This window comes from Rhamphochromis sp. 'chilingali', assembly GCF_963969265.1.
Source record: "Rhamphochromis sp. 'chilingali' genome assembly, chromosome: 20".
Lineage (NCBI taxonomy): Eukaryota > Metazoa > Chordata > Actinopteri > Cichliformes > Cichlidae > Rhamphochromis > Rhamphochromis sp. 'chilingali'.
The window spans coordinates 1,922,855-1,948,929 of NC_137947.1; the positions used below are offsets into that span (position 1 = coordinate 1,922,855).

Genomic DNA, 26,075 nt, shown 5'->3' on the forward strand with positions numbered 1-26,075 from the left:
CTGGGATTTTCCTCATTTCTGAAACATTACTGAGTGTGTAACTCCAATCAAAATCTGTCATGCATTTCTATTTCTAAATTGTTTTTTCTACTAATTTTAAGGTGTTTTATTCAGTGAAAAAGAAAAGTCCACAGTTTTTACGGTGGGTTCTCTGTTATCTCATCGTGGGAACTGACTGCTTAATAGTATTTAGTTATTCTTAGTTAGTTAAATATCACTTTTTCCTCTTTTTGTAATATCTCATTCCATTTCTCTTTTTATATTGTTATACAAGAGAAGGGTGGAAGTTATCTTGATAAGACTAGGACATTTACTTAATATAGATTTGAAGGAGCAAAAATGGAAAGTTGTGTGAAGGTAGAGCACAAAATGCTTTTTTCTCTTCACCAGAGATGTGTTCAAAGTACCCTCTACTTGGTAAATGGTGGATTTTATTTGAGTTTTTATTCTGGTGCTTTTGTATTCATTCTAAGAATACAGATATAGAGTTAACTACTCATGTCATGTGTTGTCATGCAGCTAAGTTCAAAGAAATCTGTCCTGGTGGAATGGGCTACACTGTTCTGCCAAATCCTCCTGTCAATAAGCCAATTTATCAGGAGCCCATTGACCCACCACAACCCCTACCAACACCAGAGAGACCTGTGGAGGCGTTTGGAACACCGGAAGAGATTATACCAGGTGAGTCTTGCAATATTAATAGCTAATTACCAGTGCATGTTTAGTTGATTTAGTCTATTTATTTTATGTGTCTGGGACCACAATAATTGAGGTATCTTGACTGATTTGTATCACTAACAGTAGGGATGGGTATCGTTTAGGTTTTATCCGATACCGGTGCCAAATCGGTACTTTTGAAACGGTGCCGGTGCTTAAACGGTGCTCGAACCGGTGCTTAAAGAATGGAGAACACAAACTGTCCAAAAACCTCTCATGTTCAGCTGTTTTTTTTTTTGTTTTTTTTTGTAAAAATATAACAATGTTAGCCTTTTCTGCAGCTATGGGGCATATATGGTATCACTCTTGGCTGGAAGCAGTGCTTAAACAATGGAAAAAACACAAACTTTGTCCAAAAACCTCTCATGTTCAGCTGTTTCCCACTTTTTCTTTGGTCATTTTAGCCTTTTTGTCCAGGGTGAAGGGAGTATCTGCCATCAAACAAGAGGACAGCCGCATGTAGCTATGATCATGTTTACTCTACTCAACGTAAATTACACTCGAACAACATTAAGCGACTCACGCAGAGAAGAACGGCTGCTGCCATCATCATCTGTCATCATTTCTGCTACACTGGCAGGGCTAGGGGCCAGGACTCTATTCTTCGGGTTTTTGGGGGATGTTGCTCCGGGTCCGATAACTGGCAACCCACCCGACGTGCACAGTGTGAGGTCTCGCAGCAAGCTATCAAATACGGCGCATTTCTCGGCTTTTAAAAAAATGCTATGCGTCGCCAGCTGTTTAATCGGATTCTTGGTGTTACCTCCTTTGACAGTATCACAGTATCAGCTTAAAGCACTTGTTGCAGGCTGCTGAGTTTGCATATTTTGCTGTGAAGTACAGCCAGACTTTTGACCGCTTCGCCTTGGACATTTTTAATCTGTAGCTCTGCTCTAACAGAACGTACGTACCTGGCCCCGCCTACTATCCTGGGAAACGTAAAATGATTGGCTAGAAGTGTATCACAGCTCAGGAAAAAAAAAAGCACCGAAATAAAGCACCGAAATGTGCGCTGCTTTTCGGTCTGGTTACTACCGTTTATGTCAGAACCGGTGCCATCATGGCACCGGACACCGGTACCCATCCCTAACTAACAGTATTCTATTTATGCTGTCTTTATACTAGATCATATATAATTGATATATAGGTGGAATTCAGTAAATGAATTTAATTATCACTAGGTTAAATTCAAATTTGTGCACTAAACTGTTGCTTGCAGGATGCTACACAGTATAAAACTATTTTATTTTATTTTAATTTATCAAAACACATCCAATATCTGAGCGCTTACCTTTAAATACAACTTTTTCCTCTCCTCTGCTGTCCTGTCTGTCTTAAACTTTCTCCATCTCTAAATAAAGTTGCTCACTCGTTTCTCTTCCTGTGAAATGCAGCAGTTGGACCGTCAGACACACTGTGAGACAAACTGCACACAAACAGTTTGTGTGTTTGCTGATGTTTGTCTTTCTGCGTGCAGTTTGCATGTTCTCAGTGACATTGATATTTGTGTAAAAATGTACGGAGAAAAAAAGTCATCAGAAAAATAAATATTGGAGTAAACTACAGACAGCTTAAAATTCCAAGTACGGTAATGAAGTGTCCCACCTCTGGTCACCGTCTGTGTTCAACAATGGCTGTTCTCAGTAGATGCAGATGGCCTCATTTACTTATTTTTCCAACCTTTTGTCTTCTCGGTCCAAAATCGGCCCTTTGTCCTCTGAGTGCAGATTCAGCCTTTTCCTTTTGAGGTGGCTCTCCTATGAGGTGCCGTGTGTTTGTGGAGTGACTCTTTGGTTTCTTCTATGAACAACCATTGTTGAACAGAAGTGGTGGCTTATGACATTTGATTTGCTACTTTTGAATAAATCATTATATGGACCTAGTGCGACTTGTTTGTACAGAATATTATGCAGTGTTTATAGTCTCTATCTGGGGCGAAAAAACCCACCGTCTTTCTCAGAAAGACATCAACTTGCCCTCTGTTGCAGAATTTGCGGTGCAGCAGTTAGATACTTGAGATATTAAGATGTGAATACTCCACAGCTGTATTTTATTTGGCACACTTTAAAGTGTCTGAACTCAATGTGCTGTCAAAGCAACAAATATATCTGATGGATTGCATTTATGCAGTGCAGCAGAGAGAAAATGTTTTTTGCACTTTATTGAATGCCGAAAATGTGAAAAAGATCAAGCTGTGTAACAAATTACACCCACTTGCTCCTGTTTGAAGTGTGGTATTAATTTATCAGTGTCGTGGTGAAAAATGCCGAGACGGTGGGATAAACGGGAATCTCACGTTTGCAAATTAAAACTCTAAAGTAACATTAAAAACTCTGATTTATGATCTTCTTGCATGTGATTAGGAAGCCAGATTTTGAGAAACACATCCTTCTTGTGACATTTGTTTGTAGAGGACATGGATTAAAGTGCTTTGACTGAGCGCTCATTCCCTGTTAAAAGCCCAGCCCGCAAGCCATCAAAAAGAGAGCAAAGGGGAGATAAACCTGCCTGAGAGAAGAGCCTCATCCTCTCCTGTTATTATTCAGGACATGCTTGGCAGCCACCAAGGGAAGGAGAAACTTTGCAACATCTTAGCCAAAGCCAGACAGAAACCAAATTACTGTTTAGCTTTGCTGGAGCAGAGTACAGAGTTTTCCAGGCACAGAGGACAGGGCGCAAAAAACAATCGGACAAAATTCCACCACCCTAAACCTGTGCAGATTAGTGTTTGGATACCACCAGAAAGTAATGAGGCACCTGGCAGCCATGCATATTGGTACTTTGAAGCAGCAAAAGCTGTGCTGGGTGGAAGAAGGAGATATTTTGCTTTTTTTCTAAATCTTTACTTTTGTCATCTTGAGACCTGGAAATGTGGTGTGTGCTGTTTATGATCTTTTCACAACATCAAACATGGACCTGTATATATGTCGCTAAGCATTTACTTAAACAAAGGTTGGATGTTGATGAAATTGAGGCTTTTCACATAAAACAATTGCCTTATTTTTGAAGGGTAATAAGAAGAATCTTGTTCTGGATAAGGGGAATTCTTGTGATTATGTGACCTTGAACATAATTTGTATGAAGACCTATTAGGTGTTGAAATGCTGTAAATTCTTACCAATACTGCAAGAAAAGTAACAATTCTTGTGAATTTCTGACCGACAGATGATGATGGATGACAAGGAGAATAAATAAGGTGCATATAGCTTTATAATTAATGAATAAAGTATTAACTAATACCGTACTAATGCTGAATACGTGTGTTGTTCATATAAAGTGTTACCAAAATGCTGTGATTGGGGAAGCAATTGTTACTTTTCTTGCAGTATTGGTAAGAATTTACATTTCAACAGCTAATAAGCAGTAAGCAAAGTCTGAAGGTATTCAGTGTTTATGATGTCAAAACAGTTTTTGACTGATTAGCTTGAGTGTCTTAAAGATTTAAGACACTCAAGCTAATCAGTTTTTTTTTAAACTTTTTTTTAAAATGTCAGATGACATTTAAAAAAAAAAGTTTGAGCTACGCTACATTATCACAAACCTTCACTCAAAGTTTTTGTTTGTATTTTTTTTTTGGTCAGTAGCAACCAGTTCACCAGAGCAGGTAGGTTTGGTACCTTTTCACTCTTTAGAGTGAAAATGCAAAAGCAGTTTGCCTGCATACGCTTAGCAAATACACTTACCTTCAAAAGAGTTTCAAAACCACATTTGCATGAAATCAGCAACATTGCTGCATGACTTTGGCTGGTCAGTTGAACAGCAAGTCAATTTCTACATCTTTGATGTGACTTTAAGAACCAGACTGAAATCTTTGACATGGCCCCAGATCTGGATACTCCACGCTTTTCTAGCTCCCTTTTGCCAAGCTGTTTATTCTTGCTCTGTGATTAAATTGCAGCCAGTTGCCATGCAAGCTAAATGCTAATCTGCTTCTCAGCACAGTACCTGCATTGCATGACGTAAGTAGTAGGAGGCTTAAATGATGAGTCTTGGCTAAAGATGCACTGCTCCAAAAAAATAAAGGAACACTTTGAAAACACATCAGAGCTCAGTGGGGGAAAAGTCTTGCCGGATATCAATACAGATATGGACTGGGTAATGTGTTAGGAATGAAAGGATGCCACATTGTTTGATGCAAATGAAAATGACAGAGAACTTAATTCAAAGACACCCTCCATAATCAACGTGAAAGAAGGATGTGGCAGGCTAATCCGTTTTGCCAACATTTCATTTGAACAATTTGAAGTGGTACTCGATGCTCCTAATGAGATAACAGGTGATTTCAGGATATCAGGATATCACTGAGCTACTGAGCAGTCTAAGGCACAGGCTGATGCTATCGGCCTGACAGAAAGATCATCTCCCAGAGGTGTTCTATTGGATTTAGGTCAGGCAAGACTGGAACTCAAGGCCAGTCTATGGTATCAATTTCTGCTCTTGCCACATGAGGCCGGGCATTGTCGTGCACCAGGAGGGATTTTTATCCCATTACCTAATGGCAGTCAGGGTGCTGTTGCCTAGCATGTAGGGGCCTGTGCGTTCCTTCATGGATATGACTCCATGGACATCACTAACCCACAGCCAAACCAGTGATTCTGAATGATGTTACAGGCAGCATAACATTCTCTATGGCTTCTCCTGTCACATACGCTCAGGGTTAATCTGGATGTAACCCTTTCACTGGTTCACTGATATTAGAGTTCACTGGTATTAGAACTGTACTTTCTGGTATTCTATGGCAAATGCCAACCCTTTAGTCTCACCCCATGGTGTCGGGGAGTGAAAACAGGACACACTAGAGGATGTCAGACCCTCAGTCCATCCTCATAAGTCTGATTGTTCTGATTGTTTTGTCAGAGACATTCACACAAATCATTTTGTAGAGCTCTGTTCCTCCTTGCACAAAAGAGCAAATACCGGTCCTGCTGATGGGTTAAGGACCTTCTATGGCCCTGTCCAGCTCTCCTAGAATAACTGCCTGTCTCCTGGGGCCTTCTCTGTGCTCTTGAGACTGTGCTAGGAAACACTGCAAACCGTCCAGCATTGTATTGATGTTCCATCCTGGAGGAGTCGGACTATTTGTGCTACTGGTAGTGACACTGACCCTAGGCAAATGAAAAAACAGTCAGAATAGATGAATGTCAGTGGCCTCCAGTTGTAAAACCATTCCTGTTTTGTGGTTGGTTTCGTTGTTGCCCCTCTAGTGCGCCTGTAGTTAAAGTCATTAATGCCAAAGTAGCTGAAACTGATTAACCACCAGATCAATATCCCAAGGTTAATTGACTTGATTATATACGCTGAAGTGTTCCTTTAATATTTTTGAGCAGTATATGTATACAGTGCTATGTTGATTTTATGTCTTTGGTGTTGTCTGTGTCTTTTCATTGAAGGAGCTGGTAATTCCTGTGGGTAGCATTAGTCCAGTAGTTGAACCTATCCAGCCCCAGCTATCTCCGGGTGTTTCCACTATCAAGATGGAGGCACCTTACCCAGGTTCCTGCTTTGCCCTTTAAACTTCAAAGCAGTTTCAGACTCAGCTCATCGAGCTTATGATGGGCTCAGACAAAGCGATTTTTAATCCTTGGGTTTAATATGATCCAGTGGTCTGAAAAGAGTGCTGTTTCAGTGAGGGTGATTACTGAGTCATTTTAAAACTTGTTATTGACATGACAATGATATGTTATATATATAAATATAGCTTGTTGTTTTTCACAACACACAATATCACTGTAAAAGAGGTACTAGGTAATTACTGGAAACAAAGTGGTATCCCAAGCAGTATGTATGGTACTAATTGTACTGGGTTCCAAAAAGCCTACAAACAGAACATTAAAAGTGAGTTGTTGTTGTTTTTTAAAAATATTCTCTGTGCTGTGGATGCACAGAGGGATAAGACCGAGGTAGTAAGAATTTAAAAGAAGGGCACAGAAGATCAGTGCTAACAACACATTATCTTACAATCTGCTCGAGTCATCTGGTATCCACAGATTACACAAAATAAACCATCAGTTATGTCCCTGATGTCTATTTATGGTATGGATAGGCATCATCAGTTTGATATTGCCTCATCTAAACCCAGTATTAGATCACTTTGTTAGTCTTAACTGCACACAGGTTTTATTGTACTGTAGTTTTGTTGTAGCGACGGAAATGTCACCGATTGGTGAGTAAAGTCCTATTTTGATGGCACAACTTGTACATTTTTACCATCAATATCAGAAGTTTTTTAAACCACATGTTACAAGCAAGGGCTACATCTGACAGCATGCTCTTCAGTAGCATCTTGTCACAAAGTCTACAGCAAACCCTTAATAAGGCTATATATATATATATATATATATATATATATATATATATGTAAGCATTACTGTAAATTTCCTTTATAATTCATGCTCATAAAATGTTGAAACTATATGTTTTGCATCATAGGGTAAAGTAAAAGAGTATAGACGGAGCTGTTGGAAATTATTTAGGAACCATAGCAAATTAGCCATAAAGCCATATAGGAACAGAGTAGGATGGTTAAGTGCTGAGGTACATGGCACATGTGTAGTTGGACTAGTATTTTTGTCCGTATACTGTATATTCATTATACAAAGTGAATAATTAAAATCTTTTCTTTTTTTTGCTTATATCTCATAAATACCAGTAAGTTATTTGGAATATTTCAAGTTTGAGTTAATTACTATTCAAAAACTGTACCGTTTGAATACTGTCTCGGTGCACTTCACTGCACACAACCACAACCACGTATAAGACAGCTGACATGAGAGTTGTTCAGATGATGATGATCGAATACCTCCACAGGGAGGGTAGGCCACAGAAGCTCGTTGGGGGTGGGTTATTTATTTTTTGTATTGGCCTGCAGTAATCATTATAATGTAATATTGATTGTAAATTTTGCTGGGTTTACTGCCTTTTTACCAAGAATAATTGTTTGTTTTCTGAAATTTCTCTTCTGTAAAGTCACAAGGCTGTCCTTTCTAAACCTGTTAAACTTCTTGCCAAAGGTACTCCCTGGGACATTAAGAAGTGGTAACAGTTGAGGTCATATGATCACATTTTTGCAGGAGCAGGTTGAGGTGATGAGTGATGGTTATGACAAAAAATAAATGTGCCTGTGCAGGAGCCCTTTCTGTTAGTAAAAAAAAAAAAAAAAAAATCAAATTCTGTCATTCATGATGTTTGTACCAAAAGCTTCAGTACATTTGTGCAGAATATAAGATCAGGTGATATTATCCTTTCCATTGTCCTTATATGTTACCTAGTGTGGATAATCTAGTCACTCTAGTGTTGTATTTCCTGCCACTGGTGGTTCCCCCATCTCTCTTTTTCTAGGTGTCAGTCACACACGAGTAGAAGCAGGATGACAACCTCCATGCAACCAGGGAAAAAAATGGTTGGCAAGTGATTGCACAGAATTTTTTGGCTGTCTGGGGCCAAATACGAGTACTTGAAACAAAGTCGTCTTGCAACAAAAAGCAGTTGCCCAATGGTTGAGGGTGCTGTACCATCAACCTCTGGGCAGCCACTTTTTTGCAGGTCGCCACATTGGAGGCAACGTTTCTCTGTCCGACTGACTGCACTCACTCTCAAATAGATTGGGGAAAGTTTGCAATTAAGCACCGTCTAATTTATGAAAGCAGACAGATTATCAACACTGAAGAGCATCTCTTGTTTTGCAAGACGTGTGTGATGGTTGCTGCTACCAGTGTTGATTTATTTAAACAGGAGGGACGTTGTGAGCGCAGTGCCAGAATGTTGGCTAAGTCTTTTCACTGTTTAGAGCTTCACATTTTGCTTTTCCACAGTAATCCTGGCATTTATTGAAATGAAACAGACTTGAAATAAACTTAATGGACTATGAGAGGGAGGGAGAAGGAGAATCCTGAGATGATAAGACGATGCGTCTCGTGCTCTTTTTTACTGTGAGCCGAGTGGGTTAAAGTGTTTCAGGGTTTTAGTCACATTTGTACTCATTGTAAACATTTCATATCAACATTCGTGTCTTTCATTCATTTATTTGGTTTGATTGGTGCTATTACAAAACACATGCCTGTCAAAATGCATGCATTAATGGGATTGTGATAGGTTTTAGACTCATTTGTGAGGTCCACAAACATCTAGAGTAATTTTAACATAACCATTCACCCTTAGGTCATAAACATATTGATCTTCAGCCTGATTGAGCTGAGCTACCATGCTGTCTTCAGAGAGCAATGCAACTATGCTTACACTGTTTTATTCTGTCAGTACATTACTCACTCCCTGATTTTTGAGCTGCAAATCTGCACTGCTGTTGGTACAGTGCTGGCCATTAATGAAATTAACTAGTTGTATCTGTTTATTTATAAATGTATAAAGTATATAAATTTACCGTGTTTACTTCCGGCCCAGTCTGTGGCTGAGAACCGTGCCTGATGTGTAGATTGTTTGTGATCCACCTGTACACCTCTAATGTAGACAGCACCAGATTTGCAACAGACAACAACAAATCTAACTTTTTTAGAGTTAATCATGATTTTATTGCATGCAGAGCACTGCCAACTTGACCCCGTGTAATTAAAACTGATCGCAGACTGCCTCAGTCTTAACAATTGTTGTGTCTCTCTTTTCTCACACTCTTAAAGGTGTTTTAAAGACAACAATTGACTGTGAGTCATCTTAGATTTGGTTCCCATCTTTGAAGGGACCATTTCAATTACAAGGAGATTGCATTTGATTATTGATTACACATGTTGTGGAGCAGTCTCCAAACTGTTTTCCCCAGTGCCTGTGGTCTTAACCATCGGATTAGAGATATGCATTCAGAGTTGCATTTCTAAGCATTGCTATCATACTGAGGTCTGTGCATATCTGTGGGTGTGATTTGGTCTGGTCCTCTGTGACCTCTCATTATAACTTCAGCTTTGTATGAATACACCCAAAGTTGCTGTAAACTGCATTGTCTTTCCTTGCCAAACAATGAGAATTATATTTTGTCTGTCGCATGTCCATCTGTGAAGACTCTTATACAAACCCAAGGTACCACTTTGCTATATGATTTTGGTGTTCTGTTGCTTAGACACACCAGTCTGGCAGTCTAGTTTAACAGTTAATTACAGTTCAGTGTTAAGCTATAAGTAAATTGTGAATGTTTTTAAAATGAATATGTTGAAATAGAATGAATTAAGAATAAACTACATACATACTAGAACTAATGGCTTGTGTTGTGGTTTTCTTTTTTGGTTCAACAGAAGTGGTTGAGAGGATTTCTCCTCCTGCACCAGTAGAGATTCTTCCAACTAATGCAGGCCAGGACATCGCACCTACTCAGGCAGCAGGTAGGGCTGAAACATTCTTCACTCTTTCTTTGCAAACTTTTTTTGTTCTTTTGTGTGTTTTTTCTGTTTTCTCTTTTTCTTCGCACCAGCTTTTTGTAATTGTGTAAATGCTAGTTGGTGTCTACCTCGTAAGAGATGAACCATTTCAATTTAGGAAAGATTCGAGTAATTTGCAAACAATGTTGGGAAGATTACTTTTTAAAATGTATTCCACTACAGGTTACAGAATACATGCCCCAAAGTGTATTTTGTAACGTATTTGGATTACTTAATATATTATCATGCTTTTTACAACTACTTGAATGTACTATTGCTGTGTGATTTATTACTATTACTGAAGGTTACTCATCATACCAAAACCAACTAGATTTTTAAATCTTGCTTTTAAATGTTGCTGTTCAATTTTTGTACTGGCAGGTTGACGTACGTCAGCTCCCCTGACAAAGAAAGCCCAGTGTTTGACTCCCTGGTACAATTCCCAAATATGGACCTTAATGTAGATAACCCATAAGCTAGAGCACAAAGTGTCTCAGTAGATTTTCATTTAACCTGGATGCAATCCAAATGCAATCCATAAATCTACAGAGACATCTTATTATACTGATTGAAGAAAATAAGAAAACCCCAGGGTTCTCTTCAGCACAGTGGCCAGGCTGGCAGAAAGTCAGAGCTGTGTTGAGCCAAGCATTCCTTTAGCCTAACTAAACTTAGCACAGAAAGTAAGGAAACTTGTGTTGGGTCGATTATTTCTTTATTGTAACAATTATTACTGGCAATTAATCCTATACTGTTGAAAGCCTGTTTATTTCCTCTGAAGCAGTGCCGCGTTTGTAAGGAAAATGAGCAGCAGATTTATATATGTGGGTTGTGCCCATGATAAACTCACCAAATCTTCTCTGCAAGACTGCTCAAAGAAATCCTAGTATTAATTGATGCTTCGCTCTCCACCTTAGAGTGGCAGTAATTAAAATATTACTTAAAAAGTCTTCTCTAGGCTCATCTGTCTTGACTCCAATTTCTTTATCTAAATAAGGAATCATCTTCTCCCATGAAGTTTAATTATGTAGTTCCACAGGTTCTGCGCGGGGACGTTTCCCTCAAATTGAGTGAAATGCTGAACTAAAAGATTAAAGTTTGAAAAAGACTTTCTCCAAGAACTTTATGTTCCAAGTGTGCTGGAAAGGCTCCAGACTTCATGAAGTCATTGAGAGAATAAATTTATATATTTTTTTCAAATTGTACATAGAATTAAAATATAGACGAATCTATGAAGAGGCAAATGTATCTGATAAATGTGATTCAGGTGAAAAATATTTATACCTTTCAGCCATTTTATACATATTCCATTTTCTGAGGCTCAAAAGTAACTGACGAGTTAAAATTGTTTTAAATATAAGAATTGTGTTTAGTACTACAGTCAGATTTTTGCAGGTTTTTGAAAAAAAGGACTGGAATTCCAAAAGTGTTTAATGTTGCTGAAGTTCTGCAATCAGATCTTGATTTCTTTTGTTTGAAGCAAAATTGCTTCACTGTCCAAATACTTCTGACTGCATGTGTCTCCGCACTTTGTGGATGCACTCCGTGTTATATATAGTGTGTATGTTGTTGTCCATAGAGTCTTCTTAGAACTTGGAGAAACTTCTCGAACGGTTGCCTGATGTCCAGTAACACTTGTTAGCGCAGAACTAATCTACATCTTAGCTTTCCCAGTTGGAAAATAACTACATCGCTAACTGTCAAAGATGTTTGCTGTGGTGCAAACTCACATCTCGAATCATTTACTAATGAACTAAAAAGGATTTACTATGAAAAGCAGCTCACAAGGATAACTGCAAAGTACTAAAAGGTATTTATTTGACCTTCTTCACAATATGCTGAGAATAACTGCCAGTAATAAAACACTTTGTCTGGTTTGATATGGTTTTAATTCCGTCACCTGCTCCGCAGTCAGTTGCTTTCGGCTACTTTGTGGTAGATTATGTGAACTTGTGATGCTTTTTTATTAAGCTGTTAACTTGTGGTACATTAATGGTAGGCTGTGGTTCCTTGCAGCTCTTTATAGTAACTTATGGGACCCATTATTAGCTCTTAAAAGTGCTGCTACATTAGTGCTCTCCTGTTTCTCTTCTGGCCCAGAGGTAGATGAGTGCCAGATCAACCCTTATATTTGCGGCCACGGGATTTGTTACAACACAGCTGAGAGCTATATCTGCCACTGTGATGAAGGATACCACCTGGATGAGACCCAAACCACCTGCATAGGTAAGGAATGTATTGGTCAGAGTTGAAGTTAAACAAGCTTTGTACGCCATGTGTAGTGCGAGCAAAAGCAACATGATTTTAGCAAAGCTCATGGAATCAGTGTCCTGCAGTTGAGATATGATAGGTGAAATGAATGGCCCATGTCCAAAAGACATGAACAGCAAATGGCTGTTTTCTCAACTTAAAGCACTCTTTTTTTCCCTTGTGACCTGTTTCCAGCTTCCTCATTTACTGTCCGAAGGTTTAATCCTCATCACAGACAGCCATGAGGTCTGAATGTTCATGGGACTTAGATACAGTCTAACAAATCAGCATCTTTCCACCAGCTTCTGTCAGAAAAAGGAAGTTAATTATTAGTGGAATAAAGGCAAACACATTAGAAAATTTTATTTACTTTCTTTATAACAATTGTATTTTTTCCTGAGTTTTTTTGTGTAGAGTGTGAGCTTTTTTTTGGGGTCCGAGTTAGGGCATAAAAAAAGGAAACGTTTTAGAACCACTGCGTTAAAAGCCGTAGGCACTGCGTGGGTTTGCTGGATTGGACCCAGGACCCAAGAATCTTAGTTCAGGGACCAGTACGTTTGACTGAAGAGAAGTTTGTGAGTTATCATGAATTATGTTCTTACTTCTTAGTTACTCTGACTTACTGCCTACTTGTTAATATAGTCAGTGAGCTAAGAACCTAGACTATAATTTATTATAGACTAATATGTTTGTTAGGCTGGAGCCCCAGAGCAAATAAATATTTAAAACGTATTCACCATATGCTGTATCCTGTTCTGGAATAAAAGTGAGACATGGAGGAACATTTACAGTCAAAGTAAATCAGGCACTAGGACAGTATTTATGCTGTGCACATCTATAACATCTGGCATTGGTCAAACTAACAAGTGCATTCTAATGGAATTCTAAGCTGGTGGAATCTCGGATGAGACCAACAACCACACTGTTACCGACATCAGCGCCACCCTCCTCCCGGCTCATCGGCCTTATTGGGATATGAATATGATGCACTGTCATTACGTGGTTTCCTGCCGTTTCAATGCAGCTCTCCCCACCCACCAAAATGATATTGAATTAGGGCTCAGAGGGCAAACAGGCGTGATGATGATTTCTCCATAGCCGCAATAAAATCTCTTCTGCTTAGCTGCAGAGGCTCGTGGATCAGATTATGACTTCTTTGAGAGGTTTATATGCATGTGGGTTTGCAACCATAGTGTCTATTAACAAGATTGATGCAAAGCAGACAAAAACAGGAGTATTGGTTTTAGATGTTCTAGTAAAAATCGTGACACCGCGGTGTATAAAATTTCCTACGATGCATATTTGACTGGTGAACTTTTGTACACGGGTACTTTTTACATTGCAACAACCACCCTCAACTCTGTTCTAAGGGAGATGTTTTTGTTTGTTTTTTAACAAAATGTATTTGTTGTGATTTTTAAATGCCCTGTGATATTGATACTGCCCAAGCGTGAGATCCTTGTTGCAGTCTTTTAGCGTTGTTTTTAGTCTCTACCAGGTCAGTTTTGTCTTTCACAAAAATCTAACATTAGGTGTGTCACCTGTGATGACTTAGAACTCTGAGTGTTAAACAGTTTCTGTCTGTCTGCTTTTTAATGCTTTTTCTTTGAAAAACAGCTGGTAATGTGGAAAAAATTGAGTTTTGTTGAACCAGCTTTAGAAATGTTGCTCTTTATGGACTCAGCTGTTTACAGTGAAGCTGATGAATGTCTGCCAAACCACAGACAGACATGCAGAGAAGGATTCAGCAGCTACAGAGCCAGAGAGCGCTGGTAGAGACTAAAGCTAGAGCTAAAAGAAGAGTGAATACTGAATGACTGTTTTTGAACATGTTTGTTGTGACAGCTTATTTGTGTGTTCTCAGATGTCGATGAATGTGAAAACAGGCTAGTGTGTCCTTCTGGTATCTGCTACAATGAGCCTGGTAGCTATAGCTGCGGCTCCTGTCCGTCTGGCTTCTTGGGTCAAGGAGGCCAGTGTGTGGGTAGGTCCTTACACTGTTAACATGTACATGTCTCTGTATTTGGACCTTACTGCAGTGCAAGGCTCCTTTAAATCAGTTTTAATTAATAATGTGCCTAAACTAAACAGTGTGTAATATAATACATGTATGATATTAGTGCAGCATTAATACAAGTCTGAGTTGTACCTAGGTTGCTGATCAGTGCAGAGTAAAGGTTGTGTTACTTTGAGCCTGGCGCACAATCATGGACTGGAGGAGTTACAGTTACAGTGACTGCCTGAAAACACATGGAGAAAGACCAAGGGAGGTTTTCATCTGTTTCTGATTTTTCATTTTTAACAAATTTCTTTTAATCATCTGATCACATAGTTAAAATATTGCACTTGGTTGCTAGCAAAGCTTGGCGATGCATGAAAATCTCTATGATCATCAGAAAACCAACAGGAAACCGTTGTGTGCGCCAACTTCCAGTATAAGCCATTAATGGCCTAGAGAACACTTATATTTTTCAGGATAACCCTTAACCTCATGGTGCGTATGTCTGGCGGTCAAAACATTAAGGGATCAACCCAGGAAACAGATGCAAAGTTGTACACCTGTACCAGTCAAGAAATAAAATTGCAAAATATGCCAAAGAATACACAACATTTCCCCATGCTTTCCTGGTAATGCTATTATTTCTAGCAGGCACAAAAGGTGTGCCCATCTCTACTCTTTTAGCACTTTGCCACTCCTGTATCCAATGCGACTCGAGGTTAGCTGTGAAGTTTTGACACACCATGTCAGCCAAGCCAAGCCACAACAGAGAATGGTGGTAGCAGCGAGAGAAAAGAATTAGGCTGTGCAGCAGAATCCTTCATAGAAGTTAATAAACCATGCCACAAGTGTTTGCATGTGACTGCCAAACTCACATCAACTAGATTATGTGTGTGTGTGTCCATGAGTTCGAGGGCATTTTTGGACTACAGGAGAGAATAAACGAAAGTTAATGACATGAAAGGCAACAGTGAAAATTATATATAAATAACAGGAGTGAAAAGAGGGGAGTGCTGAGTGCATCATGGGAGGTCTTTTAACAGACTGAGCCACAGACAGCCCTTTATCAAAAAAGAAAGTATGAAGTCAACGTTAAAGTAAAGAAGGTGTCTGTCCCCTGAGCTCAAACTGGTAGCTGTTTCCACAAGACAGGGCCTGATGGCTGTTGGCTCTGCCTCCCATTGTACATCTCTAGGAACCACAAGTGAACCTGCAGTGTGAGAGCAACGTTCTCGGCCGGGATGATGGGAGGATGTTTTCGAGATACGGTTGAGCATAATCATTAAGGACTTGTGTGCTGATTCCTGACTTCTTGGGCATTATGCTTCAGAATGCTGAAGAGCCTGGAATGGAATCCGACTCAGACCGACTTACTTAAACCGACAATGATTTAGCTGGTGGGCACTAGTCTGTGGTGGTCACCAAAAGTCTATAAAAATACAGTCAGAAGAGCCATTAAAAGAGGTTTTACCCTCTAATCATGCATTAGGTTTGGCCAGTGCTTGCATGATTTAGATGTCATTACCTGCTTATCAACCAATGATGACATTTTCGTAAATAAAAATGATTAAAATCATATTTAATAATTTAAAGCCGTGCTTCCATTGTATAACAATGCATTAGTTATAATAGGCCACTCCCAATACTGTGCCTGTGTTTATTCCAGTGTTCAGATAAGTTTAGTGTAACACTCACACTACAGGGAGTGCAGAATTATTAGGCAAATGAGTATTTTGTCCACATCATCCTCTTCATGCATGTCGTCTTACTCCAAGCTGTATAGGCTTGAAAGCCTACTACCAATTAAGCATATTAGGTGATGTGCATCTCTGTAATGAGAAGGGGTGTGGTCTAATGACATCAACACCCTATATCAGGTGTGCATAATTATTAGGCAACGTCCTTTCCTTTGGCAAAATGGGTCAAAAGAAGGACTTGACAGGCTCAGAAAAGTCAAAAATAGTGAGATATCTTGCAGAGGGATGCAGCAGTCTCAAAATTGCAAAGCTTCTGAAGCGTGATCATCGAACAATCAAGCGTTTCATTCAAAATAGTCAACAGGGTCGCAAGAAGCGTGTGGAAAAACCAAGGCGCAAAATAACTGCCCATGAACTGAGAAAAGTCAAGCGTGCAGCTGCCAAGATGCCACTTGCCACCAGTTTGGCCATATTTCAGAGCTGCAACATCACTGGAGTGCCCAAAAGCACAAGGTGTGCAATACTCAGAGACATGGCCAAGGTAAGAAAGGCTGAAAGACGACCACCACTGAACAAGACACACAAGCTGAAACGTCAAGACTGGGCCAAGAAATATCTCAAGACTGGTTTTTCTAAGGTTTTATGGACTGATGAAATGAGAGTGAGTCTTGATGGGCCCGATGGATGGGCCCGTGGCTGGATTGGTAAAGGGCAGAGAGCTCCAGTCCGACTCAGACGCCAGCAAGGTGGAGGTGGAGTACTGGTTTGGGCTGGTATCATCAAAGATGAGCTTGTGGGGCCTTTTCGGGTTGAGGATGGAGTCAAGCTCAACTCCCAGTCCTACTGCCAGTTTCTGGAAGACACCTTCTTCAAGCAGTGGTACAGGAAGAAGTCTGCATCCTTCAAGAAAAACATGATTTTCATGCAGGACAATGCTCCATCACACGCGTCCAAGTACTCCACAGCGTGGCTGCAAGAAAGGGTATAAAAGAAGAAAAACTAATGACATGGCCTCCTTGTTCACCTGATCTGAACCCCATTGAGAACCTGTGGTCCATCATCAAATGTGAGATTTACAAGGAGGGAAAACAGTACACCTCTCTGAACAGTGTCTGGGAGGCTGTGGTTGCTGCTGCACGCAATGTTGATGGTGAACAGATCAAAACACTGACAGAATCCATGGATGGCAGGCTTTTGAGTGTCCTTGCAAAGAAAGGTGGCTATATTGGTCGCTGATTTGTTTTTGTTTTGTTTTTGAATGTCAGAAATGTGTATTTGTGAATGTGGAGATGTTATATTGGTTTCACTGGTAAAAATAAATCATTGAAATGGGTATATATTTGTTTTTTGTTAAGTTGCCTAATAATTATGCACAGTAATAGTCACCTGCACACACAGATATCCCCCTAAAATAGCTCAAACTAAAAACAAACTAAAAACTAATTCCACAAACATTCAGCTTTGATATTAATGAGTTTTTTGGGTTCATTGAGAACATGGTTGTTGTTCAATAATAACATTATTCCTCAAAAATACAACTTGCCTAATAATTCTGCACTCCCTGTATAAATCAGTGCGCTCACTGTTTTCACTGTATGTGAAGAAACACTGCAGACAGTCGGTCTCAACCAGTTTGTTTGCTTAAATAATTATTCATTGAGAGAAGCCCCTCAGCACACTGTTCATCTGCTGTGTGAGAAATCCATGCAAGTTTAACCCTGTTGTTTGTGTTGTTTCAGATATAGATGAGTGCCAGGATCAGAGAGTCTGTGTCAGAGGCCACTGCCAGAATACTGAAGGCTCCTTTTTCTGTGTGTGTGGGCCAGGCTTCAGACTATCGCCAGCTGGAGACCAGTGTGATGGTATGATATTTTGTTATCTTTACCCATATAATTGGAGCAGAAATGGCTGAAATCTTTGTCATCTATAAGCTGTAGATTTTTAAGATATTAAGCTATATTGCTAATATGGTTTCTTCAGATTTTTTTCCGAGGTCCCCAAAGTCCTACTATGTTGTTGCAAAGTTTGTAGATATCAATCTGTGCATGCAGGTGGGTAACATAAAGTTTTTATTGATTTTTTGACCTTCTCCCAATTTTCACCAAAAATATATCAGCTCAAGCTGATATAACAACAAAATTTAAATATGATATTTTGAGGACCTCTAACAATCAGACAGACAAACAAATGGAAGCAGTTACATATTCCCTCCATTTCATGGGAGAGTAAATAAGGTGAAACTATATGCATTCTGCATTAGTACTGTAGTTTTGGAATCTGATTTGATGTTTTATTTTGAGGCAGAAGTTGGTGTAGAGATCAGAGGATACAGTTTTCAGTAGCAAGCTTAGTTAGCCTTGAATCCTTAAACTGTATGGATGCAACATGGAGGCATAAATGTCTGCTAATTAGTGACCCACAACTGTCAATCAAGGGAGCCTTTATAGCATAACAATATCCGAATGGGCGACTTATTAATCATCAACTGCAGGGTTGTTATACATGGAGAATCTATCCATAGAGGTCAAAATTGTTATACCAAGTACTTACTTGATTTTTTGATTAAAACTTCACCCCCGTTACCCTTGACGACGCTTTGTGCAGTGATACCTTTTAGTTTTATGTGCTTCTTCTAGACCATGTTGAAAAAGTATCTTTTAAGCTTTAATTTCATTTTAGGGAAACGATAGAAGTCACAGGTGTCCAGATTTGACAGAAAGAGCTGGTAGGTCATGGAAATTGTCGTGATAGAACATCCAGCCACCTTCTGGCAGCATTTCAGATCCTTTGTATAAATACTCTGTCTTCGATGTCTCATAACATGGCTGAAGAACACATCATCACAATGTCTCCAAAAGTTGGACGTAGCGTTTTGTGGGAGAAATGTTTCGTCACTCATTCAAGTGACTTCTTCAGTCTCAGCTGACTGCAGGTTTCCCCAATCTTATAAACAGTACATTTGCATAATGACTGAACCCAGCCCACTGAAGGAACAATGGGCTGGGAGGTCACTTCCTTAATCTTAATATGCAAATTCTCATGACCATTGATCAACAACCACTAACCAAAACCCACTGACCAAAGACCACTGATCAATGGCCATGAGTACCATTCACAGAGTTGGTGAATGGCTGCAATCATAGCATTGTAAGATGGTGAAAGATGTACCCTTAAGCCCCCTCCTCAATTCAGAGATGGTCTTTCCCTTTTCACGTAAATGGCCTCCTTGACTCCGCGCTCAAACCAGCGTTCCTCCCTGTCCAGGATGTGTACATCCTCATCTTTGAAAGAGTGTCCACTAGCCTGACGAGGTAGCTCTTCTGTGTTGTGCCGTCCGCTTCGCCAGAGGTTGTTTGGTTTCCCTGATGTATAAATCCTGACAATCCTCCTGGCACTTAACAGTGTACACTATGTTACTCTGTTTGTGTCGGGGGACCTGATCCTTGGGCTGGACCAATTTTTGGTGCAGCATGTTTTGGGGTTTAAAAGCCACAGAGACACGGTGTTTAGAAAAAATGTGTCTCAACTGCTCCGATACTCCTGACACATATGGGATCACTACAGGGGTCGCTTGGGCAGCGGTTGTCCTTCTCTCTGACCTCCCAGCCCATTGTTCCTTCAGTGGGCTGGTTTCAGTCATCATGCAAATGTACTGTTTATAAGATTGAAACCTGCAGTCAGCTGAGACTGAAGAAGTCACTTGGATGAGTGACGAAACATTTCTCCCACAAAACGCTACGTCCAGATGAACAGATTCAACTTTTGGAGATTTACTTTCCTGGATGATTGAGAATGCATCAAGACATCATTACAATGATTTATTTACCTGAAAGTTTTGTTCTTGCCCTGGCCTGTGGGCAGCTTGTTCACCGTTCTGCTACCACTTGCTGCTGCAACATTCAAATAGACAATGGGCAGCACGGTGGTGCGGTGATTAGCACTGTTGCCTCACCGTGGTCTTTATGTGTGGAGTTTGCATGTTCTCTGCGTGCTTGCCTGGGTTGTCTCTGGCTTCCTCCCACAGTCCAAAGTCATGCAGTCAGTAGGGTTAGGTTTATTGGTAACTCTTAATTGCCCGTGAGTGTGAATGGTTGTCTGTCTCTATGTGTTAGCTCTGTGACAGACTGGCAACCTGTCCAGGGTGTAATCTGCCTATTGCCCTGTGGTAGCTGGGGTAGGCTCCACCCTCCCCCCCACGACCTTGACAGGGATAAGCTGTCCGGGTCGGGACGGATGTATAATAAGGATTTGATCAAATCTGTCAAAATAATCAGAACATATCACTTTAATCAAAAAACCTGTGTTGTGTTATTGATGTTTTAGATGTGAATGAGTGCACAGAGGAAGTCAGGCCATGTAAGGAAGTGGGAGAGTGCGTCAACAATCTGGGCTCCTACACCTGTACCTGCCCACAGGGGTACCGGCAGATCAATGGCACCATCTGCAGTGGTAAGCTGCTTCTTTAAACAAAGGATGTAGACTCGTTGTATGGAATGACACAAACTCTGTTCACGCTGTGTGTTCGCAGATGTCGATGAGTGTGCCGACGACACAGAGCTGTGTTCCCCTCATGGCAAATGTCTCAACACAGAAGGATCGTATCTGTGTGTGTGCGACAGTGGATTCACTGCTAGCCTCCACATGCCATCCTGTGATGGTAAGATGCAATGGCACTGACAAGGCACACATATACGATGTAAACATGCTGTTTCCAAGCAACCAGATGTTTAATGAATGTGATTATTGTTGCATAAAGCGCTCTAAATGCCCAGGTAGAACCAGTCCATTCACCATGACTAATATCTTCCATATAAATGTTTAAGTGTAGTTTTCCTATGTAAATTCTCCATACTTCCCCATATTACCAGAATTAAATGTTTTAGGTGTTGGGCTGCTGATGGCATGTGATGAATGAATACTTTTATTATAAAAAAAAATGTAAAGATAAATTCCCCTTATTTAGTGTTTTGGTGATGGCGGTGGACAGCACTCCCAAAGGTGTTTTTAGTCCTACATCCAGTGACTGTAGAGGCCATAGAATAATATTTACATCTTACATTTCATGTGAGCACTCATGCCCTCTGGTTGGGGGCCATGTTTTCCTGGAAGAAGCCACTCCCATCGGGACAGAAATGGTACATGGACCCACACCATGCCAGCATAACACACAAATTCTAGTCACTGTAGGAATCAGAGTTTCATGATTTCAAAATCTACCCATCAAGATCATCTCCGTGTGCACCTCCACACTGCTGCGCTTCATTTGGATCACTGTGTGCATGATCTGCTCGCAAGTAGCGCAATGACACAAACTGCAGATACATTTGACACAATTTGTATCTGCATTTGAACTCTTTGTTGACAGTCAGCTTGCAGGGGATAAATTTGGAGGTAAAACGCAACGAGGACACTTCCAATTGTGCTCCTGACCTTACCTTTGTGCTTGGATACTGTGTTTTAATTTGACCCAGCAGATGGTTTTTGCTTTATGTCCAACTTTGAGGTCTATGGTGAAATTGCAAATGTGCTCAGAATAGGACTTCTGTGAAGTATTCTAAAAGTAGCAACAGATCTAGGAGCGGTCTAGAAGTATGTAAGGAAGTGCCATTAAAGGCCAAATTTAAAATCAAACATGGTTTTGCTTTCATTTCTTTTTTCATATTGTGTGTGTGTCTGTGAACCAGCTTCATGAGATCATCAAATGCAGGCTTTCCAACAGTTTCCAAACAGAACACATGTCCTACAGTTCCCACATATGCTGAGCATATGTGGATGGCTTTTCCTTCATTCTACAGTCCAACTCAACCAAAATCTATCTAATGGACCCTAGGTCATGTATGAGGTGGCAGTCTTATCTTTCTTTTATGTGCTTCAGTGAGCTAGTTTCAGCGTTCAATAGTTTTTAACCTTGAAGAAACGTTCTGGAACTTTTCTGGACCGACTTGACTTGATGCACTGTTGTTAGCTTCTACCCTGCTATACTCCAATAAGTAATACTGCCTGAGCTTATTTTTTTTATCTTGTCTGCCCTCTAACTTCTGTTCTGTAAACATTTGAATAATTTTGCATTTACATTTTTTTAAATAATTTAGAAGTCTGTCTATTTTAGTATTTTCCTCTGGTACAGATGAATCTTGTTGCATAGTTCAACTCTACTGTTAGCGAGAGGGTCTCCCTGACACGATAAATGAAAGATGACATGCTGTTGTTGTATGTTGTGGATTGTGTATTCCCTGCTTTAACTGAGAGGTGGGTACTTGTGAACTTGAGAAAAGGTTAAATAAATATTTTCCTTTGTTCACCTACATTTGTAATATGCGTTTCTTGCTCAGTTACAGTAGATCAGCCAATTCCAAAGCTGTCATTACTTTCAGATGACTGTTTATTAAAGTGGGCTTCTCAGTCTTTGCTTCAGTATCAACACTGAACTACATACAATGTTCAAAGTGTTACTGCCATTGTTGTTAAGTATGCTCTCTTTATGTGTGTCCATAACTCCATGTCTCTGAGGAATTTTTTTCATGTTTTCATACTTTCTGCACCGGGGCAGGAGTCATGGCCTCTGTGGTCATGAGGTTTAAATGCCTTCTGCTGTCTTATAGAAAAACAGAGAGAAAAGAGAAACATGAGAGAAAAAGTGGACGGAAGACGGAAGCTGTTGAGCCTGCTGTCTAGACTAGGAGGGAAATGTGTTGCTTCTTGCCTCATGATTTATGCAGGGGGCTCAGACTCAAGTGTCTGGGTGTCTGCTTTTATGAAGCCAGTTTGTGTGTGTGTGTGTGTGTGTGTGTGTGTGTGTGTGTGTGTGTGTGTGTGTGTGTGTCAGAGTGCAAACATTGTAGAAATATTTGATTTTCATAAAACTACAATGGAGTTGTTCTGCAATGAGATGATTGCCTCTACAGTAAGATGTCAGAAAGCAAAGATAATATTTTATGGAGTGATGTAGAGTCAAGGCTGGAGAAAGTCACGAAAAAGAAATAAAAAATTGATGTTGTTTATTTGGTTTTCAGATATTGATGAGTGTGGACTCAATGAGACAATATGTGGCCCCCACAGCTTCTGTGAGAATGGACTGGGTTCTTACCAATGCCTCTGTGAGCAGGGCTACCAGGAGTCATGGGATGGCGAAGGCTGTGTGGGTAAGTGTGTGAGCTTTGGTGTATATCAATCAATCGATAAGGCTTTTAGAGCTGATACTGATTGCAAGTTGTATATTAATAACGTGCTATGATGGGAAGCTGCCATCCAAAACTGTGCAACTGATTTAGATATCTTAATATGTCATAATGACTATGTCAAATACAAAGGATCACGAAAATACAAAGGAGACACTGAACAGAAAAAAACCTTCAAGAACACAAATTTGACTGACAAATTTACTACAAGAGCACCTCAACAGATTTTTGAAAGAAGTGACCAAAATGTAATGGGGCCTTGATTTGCCCATGCGCCACATTTCTACCAAGATTTTGCATAAATGATTTTGCTTGTTTTTGCACTGAAAACTTGCCCTTATTGGCCTTAGTTGTGTTTCACAATGAGAAATACATGAGTGTTGATGGGTGCTGGTTGTTTCTCAGGACTAACTGGGCCCATGCAACTCCAAACTCGTTACTGTTAAAGGTGACTTCCACTATCATAACCCTGGCAGAAAGATTCACATACAGGTACATAAAAACCCCAATGCACAGCAAACATAAAATACAGTAGCAGAACTACCAAAGTACAGTATGTGCTTTATACACACTTAAACACACTTCTCGTCTGTCCTTTGGCACTACTGCTCGGTCCCACCCTTTCAGTCCGGCCAGCTGCCTCCTCTTTCCTGCCAAACCATCACTGTGCTGTGGCTAGCAAAGATGGACTCGCGCACGCACACACACACACACACACACACACACACACACACACACACACACACACACACACACACACACACACTCCTTAAAAACCAACGGTGATGGTTTACCGCTAACCATTCAGAATGTGTGTCTCCTCTCTGGCTTCCTTCTCCTCTTCTCTTCTTATGTTAAATTCAGTTAGTTCAATTCATAGTTATTTATTCAGGGTCAAATGACAACAACAGTCACCTTCTTTAATTTTCATATACAACCTTCGATCACTTTTATTCTGGAAACTTTACAGAAGTACAGGGAGTGCAGAATTATTAGGCAAATGAGTATTTTGTCCACATCATCCTCTTCATGCATGTTGTTTTACTCCAAGCTGTAGAGGCTCGAAAGCCTACTACCAATTAAGCATATTAGGTGATGTGCATCTCTGTAATGAGAAGGGGTGTGGTCTAATGACATCAACACCCTATATCAGGTGTGCATAATTATTAGGCAACGTCCTTTCCTTTGGCAAAATGGGTCAAAAGAAGGACTTGACAGGCTCAGAAAAGTCAAAAATAGTGAGATATCTTGCAGAGGGATGCAGCAGTCTCAAAATGGCAAAGCTTCTGAAGCGTGATCATCGAACAATCAAGCGTTTCATTCAAAATAGTCAACAGGGTCGCAAGAAGCGTGTGGAAAAACCAAGGCGCAAAATAACTGCCCATGAACTGAGAAAGGTCAAGCATGCAGCTGCCAACATGCCACTTGCCACCAGTTTGGCCATATTTCAGAGCTGCAACATCACTGGAGTGCCCAAAAGCACAAGGTGTGCAATACTCAGAGACATGGCCAAGGTAAGAAAGGCTGAAAGACGACCACCACTGAACAAGACACACAAGCTGAAACGTCAAGACTGGGCCAAGAAATATCTCAAGACTGGTTTTTCTAAGGTTTTATGGACTGATGAAATGAGAGTGAGTCTTGATGGGCCAGATGGATGGGCCCGTGGCTGGATTGGTAAAGGGCAGAGAGCTCCAGTCCGACTCAGACGCCAGCAAGGTGGAGGTGGAGTACTGGTTTGGGCTGGTATCATCAAAGATGAGCTTGTGGGGCCTTTTCGGGTCGAGGATGGAGTCGAGCTCAACTCCCAGTCCTACTGCCAGTTTCTGGAAGACACCTTCTTCAAGCAGTGGTACAGGAAGAAGTCTGCATCCTTCAAGAAAAACATGATTTTCATGCAGGACAATGCTCCATCACACGCGTCCATGTCCTCCACAGCGTGGCTGGCAAGAAAGGGTATAAAAGAAGAAAAACTAATGACATGGCCTCCTTGTTCACCTGATCTGAACCCCATTGAGAACCTGTGGTCCATCATCAAATGTGAGATTTACAAGGAGGGAAAACAGTACACCTCTCTGAACAGTGTCTGGGAGGCTGTGGTTGCTGCTGCACGCAATGTTGATGGTGAACAGATCAAAACACTGACAGGATCCATGGATGGCAGGCTTTTGAGTGTCCTTGCAAAGAAAGGTGGCTATATTGGTCGCTGATTTGTTTTTGTTTTGTTTTTGAATGTCAGAAATGTATATTTGTGAATGTGGAGATGTTATATTGGTTTCACTGGTAAAAATAAATAATTGAAATGGGTATATATTGTTGTTTGTTAAGTTGCCTAATAATTATGCACAGTAATAGTCACCTGCACACACAGATATCCCCCTAAAATAGCTCAAACTAAAAACAAACTAAAAACTACTTCCAAAAACATTCAGCTTTGATATTAATGAGTTTTTTGGGTTCATTGAGAACATGGTTGTTGTTCAATAATAAAATTATTCCTCAAAATACAACTTGCCTAATAATTCTGCACTCCCTGTAATATTACTAGTATGTCATCTTTCCTAAGAGCTTAATATCTCTGTAATCCATCCATCCATCCATTTTCATCCGCTTTGTCCGGGGCCGGGTCGCGGGGGCAGCAGCCTAAGCAAAGAGGCCCAGACCTCCCTCTCCCCAGCCACCTCCTCCAGCTTATCCGGGGGAATACCAAGGCGTTCCCAGGCCAGCCGAGAGATATAATCTCTCCAGCGTGTCCTGGGTCTGCCCGGGGCCTCCTCCCGGTGGGACATGCCTGGAACACCTCACCCAGGAGGTGCCCAGGGGGCATCCTTGTCAGATGCCCGAACCACCTCAGCTGGCTCCTTTCGATGTGGAG

At 40.5% G+C, this 26,075-nt stretch overlaps 1 protein-coding gene across 6 annotated transcripts in view; it reads left to right on the plus strand.

Moving 5' to 3' along the window:
• Window positions 1-26,075, plus strand: part of ltbp1 (latent transforming growth factor beta binding protein 1) — a 143,921-nt gene that overhangs the window by 103,097 nt on the left and 14,749 nt on the right. For all 6 annotated transcript variants that reach the window (XM_080869053.1, XM_080869051.1, XM_080869049.1 and 3 more), the window contains 8 exons: window positions 520-681; window positions 9,954-10,040; window positions 12,177-12,302; window positions 14,191-14,310; window positions 17,762-17,884; window positions 20,346-20,471; window positions 20,551-20,679; window positions 23,036-23,164. In XM_080869053.1, coding sequence (XP_080725179.1) covers window positions 520-681; window positions 9,954-10,040; window positions 12,177-12,302; window positions 14,191-14,310; window positions 17,762-17,884; window positions 20,346-20,471; window positions 20,551-20,679; window positions 23,036-23,164 — 1,002 coding nt within the window. The remainder of the gene's footprint in view (window positions 1-519; window positions 682-9,953; window positions 10,041-12,176; window positions 12,303-14,190; window positions 14,311-17,761; window positions 17,885-20,345; window positions 20,472-20,550; window positions 20,680-23,035; window positions 23,165-26,075) is intronic.